Raw genomic sequence first — 13413 nt, 5'->3', positions numbered from 1 at the left:
TTTTAAGAGAATTCTGTTGGAAGAATTGAATGTTGGTTTTGTTCGATAGTGGATTAGACATACTGAGTATGCTTATATGGGGGGTATAAGCAGATTACAGGGATTTCAGGTTTTCCATGATGGTCAAGCTACAATTGACTCATGATCTCAACTCTTTAAAATTTGAATTGTCAAAAAAAACAAAATTATATGACCGTTTATAGTTCCGACGGAGTGCCCACCAGAAGAATTTATTACAATGTTTGCTGCAGAAATTTTCCGCGGGTAATATTCTCACAAATAAAATTTTCATTGTTACAATATATCAACAACCAGAGCTCAAGTAGAACATAAACTATTAAAGATATTTATAGTATACAATAAAATAATTAGACCTAGTTTATTTTTATTCGAAGGACAGACAACTACAAGCAGATATTGATTTTTAATTAACATACAGTTGATTTGTGATAAAACAGAAAAGAGCATGTTTCATATTTTGGTCAGTTTTATGTTCAAAGATCGATCTGAGCTGTGTAAATTCTTCCCTTAAAAAGTAGAAATATTTCTGACCTGTAGTAGTGCTTAGCGGATTGGTGGATACATATTGCGTAACAGTATGCTTTTTCCTTGTGACTTTCTTGATGCAATATCAGTTGTGCAGTTGTGTAACATATATACATTCAGTGTTTCAATTGGGGGATATTTGCTACTTATGATGTAAATCCGATCAAAAAACACGATCATCAGATAATCTCAGTGAACGCAAGCGTATCTATAATCGTTCTGATTAATAAACATCAACTTTATAAATACTCAATGAATGTCAATGTATGACCATTAAAGGTAAACGACATAACATTGAAATTCTATATTCACTATGACCATCCAAAATATTATACTTTAAATTTTTCCACAGAACATAGAACTCATACTTTTGAAAGTGTTTACATGAACAAAAATTCATGTTTTCTCTTCAACACTAAACGTATAAAGTAACTTTGAAGATAGTCATCAGAAACGCGTTGAATATAAAATCAGTTTGAACCTGATGTAATTCTAAATATTGCAACATTTTTTAGAAATTAAACGAATAATGGTTACGGAATTCAATTCCTTCTTGTTACCAAACTCTACTACTAATTGAGATCGGTATTCCAGGGAAGAAAACCAACTCTGAATCGATGGCAAAACGTCTAAACTGAATAAATACAACTTATCTAGGTTTATCTAGACATACGAACCAATATAGAAAGTTACAAACACACAAACGCACAAGAGTACAGAGTATATAAATAGGAAATGACAAAGAAATCAAACTGTACAACGAACAAAATAAAATTTCCTCTTAAAACATAAGGATTGATCGATAGATAAATTAAAACTTACAATAGTAGAATAAAGACGAAGACAGATGAAAAAAGTACAGTCATGCATGTATGCGTGACAAAGTATAAGAAAGTTAGTATAAGAACTAAGAAAAGAAACAATAATCATTGCGATAATTAATCAAGTGGAAATAAGTCGTACTGATGACGAAATATGTTACATAATAGGTCTTCATGAAAAAAGATCGTTCAGTGTTATAACATGTAACAGCCTACAGGTTAAAGTGATATTCACAAATAATTGGTGATGCAGTAATAAAAACAAGTATTTTTGATGATTGTTAAAAATAAATATAATTTTAATTTGAGTATAAAACATGTTGTAAACTTCTTGGATTCAGAAGTAGACAATAACTAGTTACTAGTTACGTATTAGAATTTTAACCATAGAAACAAATTTCTATAACTGGAAGACTGAAAAACTAAATAATATCAGCATTAGAACTAAAATAAATACTAAGAGCGACTGACACCCATTGAAGATGTATTTAAAATATACATGATATAATGGTGAGTATACCATAACGTTATGTGTACATGATTACTATGGTATAGTAATAATGATCATTATAACATCCTGAACTGTGACAAATTATAATAAGAAATACAACGCTGTGTAGTGAGTAGCTTGTAGGCTAGTTATTAAAATTCCATGCTTTTCTATCGAGTAATTTACATACTAGATAGATTTACCAGTGGAAATAACTTCATTGTACGAAATGAAATTTTTAAAGGATAGTAGTAAACTACATAGATACTGATGTAAACATGAATGGATGGATGCCGGCTCAATAGTCTATCGGTTAAGTGCTCTGGCGCGAGACTGGTAGATCCTGGGTTCGAATCTAGCGAGTGCGGGACCGTCGATGCTCATTGCTGAAGAGTCCCAAAATAGGACGAAACGGCCGTCCAGTGCTTCCAGGTTTTCCATGGTGGTCTAGCTTCAATGGACTCATGATCTTAACAATATAAAAACTATTTTATTTACATTAGTTTGCCACAATAAAAGAAATACAGTTCATTTACATGTAATATACCCGTAGATACAAGCACGTAAATTATCTAAGAAAACACTAGAAACAATGAGTACAGATGTTACATAAACTCAATGTTTTCATCAATAGTCACTAAATAACTGAATGTTCAAACTCTGTAGGAAAAACTCTTAACTAGTGAAAACTGAATTAAAAGATAAAGTAAATTGACTGGAAATAATTTAATCAATAAATCACAATGGATATAAAATACTGTTACACGATTAGAGTATATTAGAAATAATTAAAATAATTTTATTATTTTTATAAGAGAAATAAACTTACCCTCTAAATTCAATATATTTGTAAATAGCAAAAGCTAACGCCCAAGCGACGATAGTGTAATACCAACTAGATATAAACATTAGAGCAATACATAGACATAATCCGACAAATGAGAGAAACCTTGAAAAGAATTTACGAAAAACAGAACAATATTAATAGAAAAAACTAGTATATAATAGATTAGGTAACTGTGTCAGAATTCAGTCAAATAAAAAAATCAATCGATAGTTCTAATACGATTGAATTGAAGTATTATGGTGAAATTCAATGGCTTCTTAACTAAAACAGGAGAACATCACGAATAAACTGAAAGGTTTATACATCCATCTAAGGATGTCCAGGGTTTCAACATTACAGACCAAAGAGGCAATTAAAACTGAAAGTAAGAAATTCAAATTATAGGGTCACTTTATCGGTCTTTATTTATCCAATTACGTCTATTTTTAACCCCAATGAACGTGTTAGAGTATACAGAGACATGAAGCAGATCTGACATAGAAACTGCTTTCAGTATAGTGTGAAACTATATCATTCACTCATAGGACGTTTTTCATCCAATATAGTCGATTCAATACTGTCTTACTCTTGATAACAGTTTTCTACCTAAACATAGAATATATTTTAAACTTATGGAGAGCAACTACCCAACAATTCCTACTTTTGAATGAAATAAAATGAACATCACATGGATGAGACAAGTTATTCATAATACTAAAAGATTCTGGTCGGTCGGGGTATTTGAAATTTAGTTAATTTTATGATTTCTGTTATAAATCGTTCCAAGTGAACAGCTATATCCTCCAATATATTAGAGGAAACTAATCAATTATAACTTAACTATAAACTTCAGTCACATGTCCGCATGTACTGGAAAATTGTTTTTGTGATGTAACCGTAAAATATGTTAAGTCTTATTGACTAAATATTTGGAAGACTTAATCAATGACGGAGTATACGTACTATATAGATATACATGGAGAGAATTCTGACATAACTCAGAAATGTAATAAGGAAAAATTGTAAACAGTGAACACAATCAAATAAAGTGAAAATCAAACAAAATAATTATTAAAAGATGGTTGAATAATTTATTTTGATAAAACGATAAATGCACTCGTCTGTGTACACACGATAAATGATGGATTTTCAAGGCATATAGCTCAGTGGCCGCAACTATTAATTTCCGTTATCCTCATGACTCGTTTAACCAATAAAATAGGGTTAAAGTGACAAATAATAATCATTGTTGATTAGCGTGTTGTTGTTTACAAACCACCCTACATGTTTCCTGAATTCTGATTTTTTCCAAATATATATATATATATCTGACATATTTCCTGTTTTTTTCATTTTCATTAAAATAATGATGAACATAATTTATATTATAGCGCATAAAAGATGTAAAATAGATATGCATAACTGATTATGACATTTGTATATTCGTACGGTCAAAAATAAATTTTAAACCAACAATTCCAACCTAAATACGGATACAAGCCATAACCACAAAGTCTATGTCGAAACTGGCTAACATAAACGCACACATACACCAATATATTACCTACTTAAAGTTGATGATAACGTGCAAAGTAAAAGAAAGAAAAAAAACATACATAAAAGAATAGAATCAATAGTAATAATTTATCTGAATACTTGAACATATTTATTTCAAAAATGGAGATATATATAACAGGCTCAGAATTTTTGAAAGGTTATATGTACAATTATCGTATTTTAATCCTAAAATCGATGGTATATATATATATATATATATATATACTTTCTGAATAATACAAAAATAAAAAGTAAAAATGAATTGAATTAAAATATCACACTGTTTATGGTGGGTTTTTGAATATTCTCGTTGTTGATGTTGAAGAGTGCAATTATTCAGTCTCTTTTGGTATTTAGCATCTTGTACCGGTTCCCTCGATGATGCTATCAAGTCACAAACAATTCAAGAACGGATATATGGTGGCTAACAGTGCAATACAGAACGCACATTCCTTACAAATTTGGACTCGTTAAATGGATGTATCTGAATCCTAGAGTTGATTTCTACCCCGGGACTTGAATCCAGTACCGTTCTCTTCAAACACTTAACGCTTTATCTACTTAGCTACTGGGTTCAAGCTCCAGGGTGGATATCAACTTTGGGATACAAGCACTTCCAGTTGATCAATCCTTAATAGGAATAAACGTGCGTCTTTAGTTCTACCGCTTGCCATCATCCATCTCTTTTAAAAATGTTACGTGATTTATAAACTTCATTTCGTATTGACGTTTAGAAGTTGATAGATAAACTATTCAATGACAATACGTAAAATAACTAAAAAAATCAAGTATTTAATTAGAGAATAGTCAATACTCCAAGAATATGTTCACATAGTTGCAACAAAAAATTTGAATTAAATTACGAAAGTCTTCAACACTGGAAATTAAATACATCAGTTTAATAAACCACTCATTAACCAGTCAGTCAAGAGAATTAATAAAATTATGATGGATATCTTCACGTTATCAAATAGGTCGACAAGGAAGCCCGATGCGTGTTGAGAACATTGAATCGAAGTATTCTTATGGTTTGAACAATCAAACTCCAGCAAAACACGCGCAACATGTTTTCTCGATTTTTCTCTAATATTTCAACCGATTACATCATAAAATTATCACTTTAAAACGGTACACATTGTTCAAATATTAGATATAAGGTTCCGTTGTATCTAAGTTGTTAACAGAGTATTTATCCGGGGGAAAAAAGCATTATACTATGACTGACAGTTATAGGTCAGGTATATGGAGATGACTGGTTACCAATTATAATAAATAAAATGAAAGGCAATGTGAATAAACAGTGCTCATTTTTGACTTAAAATGAGGTTACGATTTGATATTTATGTGTGCTACTAAGTTATATTATCCCCATAACCATTTATTTAACAGCTTAACTTTTGTGGGTCAATACGTACACAAGTGTGAACCATGACAGTGTTTTTCTTGCGTCATAAACATAGAATTCGAATTCGGTATTATAATTTAGAGATTTATCTATTAGGTGAACAATTTAAATTCGATTTTAAACTAAGTAACTAATGTATAATCAATCAAATACCATGAAAATAAAATAGTTTCTGATAGCTGTTCTCAATTATGAACAATCTATGTAAAAAGAACCCCTATAACTTTGTGAAATAATCTCAAAAGACGTTTAATAAAAAAATAACAGTATTATAATCAACACTTAGTACACATCGTACTAATCCTAGTCCCTTGAATTACTAGATTAACCCTTTATAACTTGTGAGTGATTCAGCTTCACATATAGAATAGTACTTTTAAATCACTTTTTTTCATAAGTTTTCTATATTTAGTTTTGCATATACGTAACAAAAACAGACGTATTTACATATAATATGACGAAATGGAATAATTATATACATTTATAAAAGACTAATTGAATAGTAATTAGATATTATTTTATGCACGTATATATTTGCATGTAGACATACACAAAGCTAATTAAAACAAACGATAAAAAAACGCAAACATATTCCTTATAAAAATATGAATAATAAAAAGGCCAAAGTAAAATAGTTGTCACAGCGTACTTACCAGGAAAGAACAAACTACTATGACGTTCCTTGTAAAATGTCTTAATAGTAAGATAATCATCAATTTAGATGGCATATTGGTAATGGAGTAATTTTAAATAAGTTCAAGTGTAAAAGAGTGTGCAAAAGAGATGGACGACTTAGTCACACTAGACTCATATTTCATAGAATAGAAATAGTAAACTATTTTAAACTTCTGACCACAAATTATTACCATTAGTATATTTTAATCCAACTATAACTTTTGATGCCTCATACATGCCCTTGAATTTAAAACGGCGAAATTATAATATCAGGGCGAAGGAATCGGACTTCAGATAGCGAGTCTTAAAGTTTGGCGCAAAATTTATTCATTCACATGGCTAAATAGTATTTTGGCATCATAGCTGACGTCAGTTCGTGATAAAAACTCTTACTTTAATTCCTCACCCTAATATTCTAACTGTTCACCTTAACCCTACTTCGTCACACTAATTTATCACTTACTCTTGACCCTAAAAAGTCGGTGAATTTTCTCAAGGTCTCCTTGGCGTCGCTCAAAGGTCGTTTCTATATTATAATCTCACCTCCAAAACATATTTAGCCTTGTATTTAGTGTCCTATGATGGATATAGTAAGTGAGATACATTTAGCAATAAATAGTAGTTTTTTCGCATTAACAAGAATACGGATCTAAACATACAAGTATATATGATCAGTTTGAGTCTAAGAGTGGAAAAATATACACAAATATAAGAGATTTCATCTGGAATACTAACCAATATTTTTTAGAATCGTAAACAGTCATCTATAACAGAAATACTAACGAGAAACAACTAAATACATTTACTTGATAAGCTACATATATTACCACCAATACCGAAAAAAGTTAACTTTTCTTGTCTATGAACTAATACTGCCTTTTGAAAATATTATCTATTTTCTATAATTTCAGATAATCGCTTGAATGAACCGTATTTTGCTCAACATTATTACTATTCAGTAACCTATGTCACATGGCATTCTTTGTATGTATAATCAATGTATGAAGATGATTATGTTTCATTATTTAGGAATTGACCGATCATTGATCAGTGTATCCACCTTTTTTTAACTATAAATCATGTTTAGTCATTATATAATTAAAATTACGTGTAGTGTTAAAACTCAGGTACTTAATAGTGAAAGAAAATCCATAACAGAATACGATACTTAACAATACATTGTAATGCAAGTCATCGAGAAGAAAATTAAACAATGTGAACATATAATTACTAGACTAATGGTTGATTTCTCACTGTCGAAACAAGTGAAGAGAGAAATGAAAGAATGAAGTATGGTCCAATATTACTAATAAATTAAAATCTTAAATAGAAGGGTATCAAAAGCCATCTAATACTTAGAAAGGCAATAGAGTTGTTGGAGTTTAATTTAACAATCGTAAGTAATGTGAACATTTATAGAGTACCTAAACTTTGTTATTGCATCTATCAATTAATAAAGCACTAAGTTAGAATCCAAACAGTTTACTTTTTTTCCCAGTTTAAGTGATCTTGTTGTTCTGTCATCCTGTAGACACTCATGTTAATAATGAGTTACTAGTTAGATCAGTTAATTAAAGCTTCATTAAACGTATTTCACAGAAACAAAGTAACAATAAGAATCAGACCATTAAGTAGTAAGACCTATTTATCTAAATTTACTATGCACACACAGATAATTAGTACACGTAATCTTATCATTTCAATAAAGCAGAATCCTTTATTAAGATGTCAGGAAAAGATTAATAGAGAGAAAAGAGCGCTTTTATTCAGTTAGTTTTCTATTTTGGCTTTATAGATGTATATTAACAATAATGGTAAAGTCGATACAAATGAAGTGGGAATATGTTAGATAACTATAATACAAGTCGAAAAGTAATTTATGAAAATAATAGCGAATGATTACCAGAGTAATTAAAACATGAAGGTGGATGGTATAATTTTGATTGTCAAAAATATTAATGAACAAATGAATTGGAACATTTAGTTACACAATAATGCATTAAAAGGATTGATAATAGTTTATTGAGATATCCAAAAACTAATTAACATTGAGTATTTATTTGCTTTTATTCATCTTTTTGTTGTTCTAATTACTTTCATTTTTCTTAGATGGTTATTCAATTTGTTTTTAGAATTTTCCATCAAGAAAATAAAGAAACTTAAATCTTTTCCTACAAGAATAAGTTTGCTTTTAAACTATCACTTTTAATAAAAATTATTTAAAATTAGTATGAGTGAATGCAAAGATTTAATTATAGTTGACATATAGTAAGTATATCAGTAAATAAGAAAACAAATTAACCATACAGAATTTCATTATATATATATTCTTTTGTTTTAAAGTCACACATTGTATGGTTGTATATGTTCCTTATTTTTGTAAATCAAGAAAAATAGGATATTGGACAGGTTTTATAAATAGATTGGGAAAATTTCATTGACTTAAATCATTGATTTGTGAACTCAATCTTAATTTACTAAGAATAAGATGTTTTCCAGATATCTCAAACTTGCCAATCAGATTAGGACACTAATTTATACAAATTTCTTCTCAAGGATTTGATATATATATATAACTTATCAGTAATGATTGCTAACAAGTAGGATATCCTAATAAAAACCCTTTAGTTCATCTGCATTTCTTTGTTTTTAAATCGTAAGTGATTTTTAGTGAAGAGTTTAACCGATTTATTCTGAAAAATAATCCTCTGATGAATATCAGTAACGTATATGATAGAAATGAGAAGTATATGGACGAAGCAAAGACAAGAATTTGAATGGAAACAATTTCAGAAAAACTAATTTTCTAAAGATGTAGACCCAGAAATGTGAACAGAAGTGAGATATGACAATGCCCGTGAAGAGTCCAGTAAAGAATACTTAACGGAACTGAATTGTACACTTAATCTTATAATTATCAAATTCTACCCGATAGAGGCGAAAACAGACAAGCGATATGTATGACCACTAGTTCAAAAACTTATGTAAATCTGGTTAAAATGGGTGAAAAAGTTTTGGGCACCATCCTGTATAGCTGGGTGGGTAAAATGAAAGGATAATGAAGGAGTCTAGAATAAACAATTGAGATTGACTTTGCCCAAATAAAGCGTACAAAGGGATTTATTGTACGGTGATTTACATATACGTCTATCGCATACAAAGGACATCATATAAATCTATCTTATTGAATATTTTCATTCAGTGTTTCCATTTTCTTCGCTACTGATGTAACTCAACCCTCCGTTTAACATTTTATCTAAAAGGCTAGTGTGATTTGTAATTTATCTATCTTGCAAACATGAATTTTCTGCGTATTTATACAACCTGTTCCCATGATAAATTCGCACAAAAGTCTTTTCTTAATCAAAATTTAATTGTTATGTAACTACGATTAGTATTCACCTGTTTAAATGGCTTAATAAGCAATTTATTACAAAACAAACGGTTTCTAAATTGCTTCAAGCAACAAAACCTTAAAATTGTTACTAGAATAGAAACATCGAATCTCATAATATAAACTATAAACTAAATAACTAATAACATATAAGGGTTATTTATTACACTGACATTTGTACGGCTCATATATAGTATTATAAAGGGATATAGTGGTAATAGTAAAGTGGAGAGGTTAATACTATGAAAGAAAAAAACTCATTTATACATACCAGTGGTAGAATCGAAATCGTGGACGCCAACTGGGCTCTTTCAAGAATCCATTCAACATTGTAGCCAAATTTACAAAACCATAACACATCAAGAAGAACCTGAAGAAGAAAAGAAAAGTAGACGTAAAACAGCAGATTGTCAAGATTAAAACAATAATTATTTCCGTTGACCATTAAATTATTCACAAAAACATAGAAACAAAAAGCAGATCCAAATAGACAAATACCATTTATTGACTTAGAAATTTGAACAATGTTCGTTCGAATTTATTTACAATATTGAATGATCGTTAACTATTTGTTTGTGCTGAAATAAATTATTGAATATTGGATAACAAAAAGCAGTTATATGTATATATGATAAACGAAATAAGGTATATTACGTGGGAGAGAAATAAATGAATCGTAAATTTGTTCGAAACAGTCACTTTGATAAATTTAGACAATCAAATGAAAGGACGAAGTTTATCAGAACTATGTGATATATTAGCACAATACACTTTGAACAATTAGATCACAGATTTAATTACAACAGGATTTATATATATATATATATATATATATAATGATAAAGGTTATTTAGACAAATTCGAGGATAAAAATAGTGGATGTAAGGAAAAAAAGATCAGTACAACCCTAGATGTTAAATTGATATTGCCTGGATGGATTTAGAGTAAATACAAATTGCTTTTGTGTAGAATGGAGGAGGATTTCAACTTTCGTTTGCTTATGGCTTCAACAAACCAAAGTATTGTGAGGAAAGCTATAAAGGCTAATTTAGGGTTAATTTTGTGAAGTTCACATTCTTGCACTCCGTCTGTGTCTTCAAAAACAATTTGTACTTACAGTAAACCTACTTTAATAGTATTGATTTGTTGTTCAGAGTGATACAATTCTTATTGTTTGTTGACTATTATCATTACTTTTCTTATATTCCAATTTGTCTACATTGACATTAATTTTTCATAATTGACTGTCGTGACAAGTAGAAGGGTTGTTAGGTTGTTTGAAACTTATTAAACCGATATATAACACGGTCTTGAAAACTTTCGAATTCTGGTTGCGTTTATCTGCATTAGTTTGAAGTTGGAAGTAAACAGAGTGAAAACAGGCATTTGAAAAACCGAAAATTGTAACCATAACACGTAGAGTACACTTTTTATGAATACAGTTTTAAACTCTACATAACCGTGGTCTGCGTGTTTATAGAGATGAAAGTACAAAATGTACGGCTTCTAGGAAACGTCTGTTCGATTCAAAGTTTACCTTCCATAATTATTTACTTGTACAGAAACAATGGTAACATGTTTTTTATACAGATAAATCTTGGAAATGCTATTGGATAGTGTCCTATAGACCTTTTGAGTATCCAACAAAAAGATACAATAAATTGTGAGGCTAAATATAACAAATAAAAATTGAGGATTAAGTCAAAAATAAGGTTTACTCCACAAGTGATTATGTTAATTAAAACTAAAACGGTTGAATGTTCTAGCAAACCGTTATTCGAATTACTAAAGGAATTATTAATTAAGTATAAATGAAACGTTATTCACTGAAAATTGGTTTATCTTTTTATGAGGATAAAAGGTACAGAATTATTTGTAGCTTATCACAGGTCTCTGGAGCATGAAAATAACTTATACATGGTATCGTATTGAATCATTCAGTATAAAAGTTAACCTTTGACATCTAACTTCAAAGTACGTTCATATTTAAGGTAAATGAATAGATAACATATGTAATGTAATAATGCCTGACGGTGGTAATACTACGAGACTGGTAAAGATGAGACACGTTTAAAACTTAATAATGTCAATGAAAAAGGGTTGAGAGTGATGTACAAAAATTACACTGGGACACAACAGACGTAATTGGAGGTATGGGCTTTGTTCATCACCAGTGTCATTAAATATAACATGAATACAACCAAGAATTAGAAAACTGCAAAATCAATGAAACATGCAAGGAAACTAATCTTACTTAATAACTGAAGCTACTCTTTGAAGATATGTTTAATTTGGAACGAATGTACGCTAGGGAAATATTGAAAATCAAATGCGAATGGACAATTATTTCATTCTAAGTCGGAAATTTTTTGGAACGCACAACTCCGACTTGAAAAAAGAAGTGAGAGAAGTAAAAGCTTCAGCAATATTTAAACTGGTTTACAGGAACCACAGTCGATTATACCGTGAAATTGTCAACGTAAGGGTGAATCAAGGCATCCCTCTATAATTGGCATATAATTCCCATTTAAACATTAAAATTAAAAGACACGAAGTTCAGTGAAGGGATCTCTTTTCAACGAATTTATTATCAAGCTGTACAATCGTATATATATATATGAAAATGTTTTGTTAAAGTACTAATTCCGTGAGGAAATGTGAACACTAATAATCAAGATTATAATACTGGATTATGTAATACGAATAATAACAATAGATTTAGTGAATATAATAAGATGAATAAAATGTTTTGATTACAATAATTAAAGGTCATAGAGGTGTAAAAGAAATAAGATGATATGATGAGTATTCATGAATAAAATAATGAGAATAAGTAAGGGGAAATAGAGTAATAATAATAATAATAATAAATGAATGATAATAATAATAATATTAAGGCCATGGTAACGATAATGATAAAACGTACTTCTTTTGTACGCATAGTTCTGGTTTGAGCTCGTGGATGGTAAGAGCTTCGGCTATTTTTAGGAGTTTGATACGAAGAAATCTTGGTAGATTTGAACGAATCATATAAACAACCTTAAAATCAGACTGTGGATTCGTCGAATGATTACAGTCGATTAAGTGTTCAAGTATAGAACTTCTAACTGCTTTCCTTTCACCACTGTAGAACCAAACTGGTATATGTTCTCGTATCCGAGTTGAAAGCGAGCGCTGGCTACAGCCGATGTACCTTGCTCCACAAGAGCAGGTGAACTGGTAGATGCACATAGAGGCGACCAGACGCGGAAGCTTATCTTTTATGGATACAGAAAATAAGTTCTTACTAGTGAAGGTTATTCGTAGTTTAGCAGCGTTAAATGTCCTTTTAATCGTTGTTCTTAGACGATTTTTAATTATGTCTGATGTTCGATCACCTTTAAATTCCAGACTTATATAAAGGCTTTTCTTTGGGACTGAATAACTCTTCAACATAATGAGATCAAAACGGTAAAAATTACATTCTTGTCTCATTGTGATTAGTGCAAAACACCATTTCTGTTTTTAATTAAATCTGATTATTCAGTGTATTATTTGTTTTATTTTCCAATGTGCTATTTTATTCAGAATAACAACAATTTACTTCAGTATAATGTCTATTCAAGATACCATATTCCGGTATTAAATTAACGTGAACTATGCTTAGCACGAAATGCAGTGTGCGATTTTACTGTTATTTCATTTGTGTGACTTTCATCA

General features: G+C 29.9%; 1 protein-coding gene across 1 annotated transcript in view; it reads right to left on the bottom strand.

Annotated features, from left to right (window-relative positions):
* Positions 1-13413, bottom strand: part of Smp_198430 (putative solute carrier family 12, electroneutral k-cl cotransporter) — a gene marked incomplete at both ends in the record, with an annotated part of 61188 nt that overhangs the window by 24353 nt on the left and 23422 nt on the right. The window contains one exon of the mRNA XM_018789855.1: positions 2687-2806. Coding sequence (XP_018655256.1) covers positions 2687-2806 — 120 coding nt within the window. The remainder of the gene's footprint in view (positions 1-2686; positions 2807-13413) is intronic.

Source organism: Schistosoma mansoni, chromosome W (genome assembly GCF_000237925.1).
Source record: "Schistosoma mansoni strain Puerto Rico chromosome W, complete genome".
Lineage (NCBI taxonomy): Eukaryota > Metazoa > Platyhelminthes > Trematoda > Strigeidida > Schistosomatidae > Schistosoma > Schistosoma mansoni.
The sequence above is the reverse complement of the archived record's forward strand: the minus strand, read 5'-3'. Positions and strand labels throughout refer to the sequence as shown.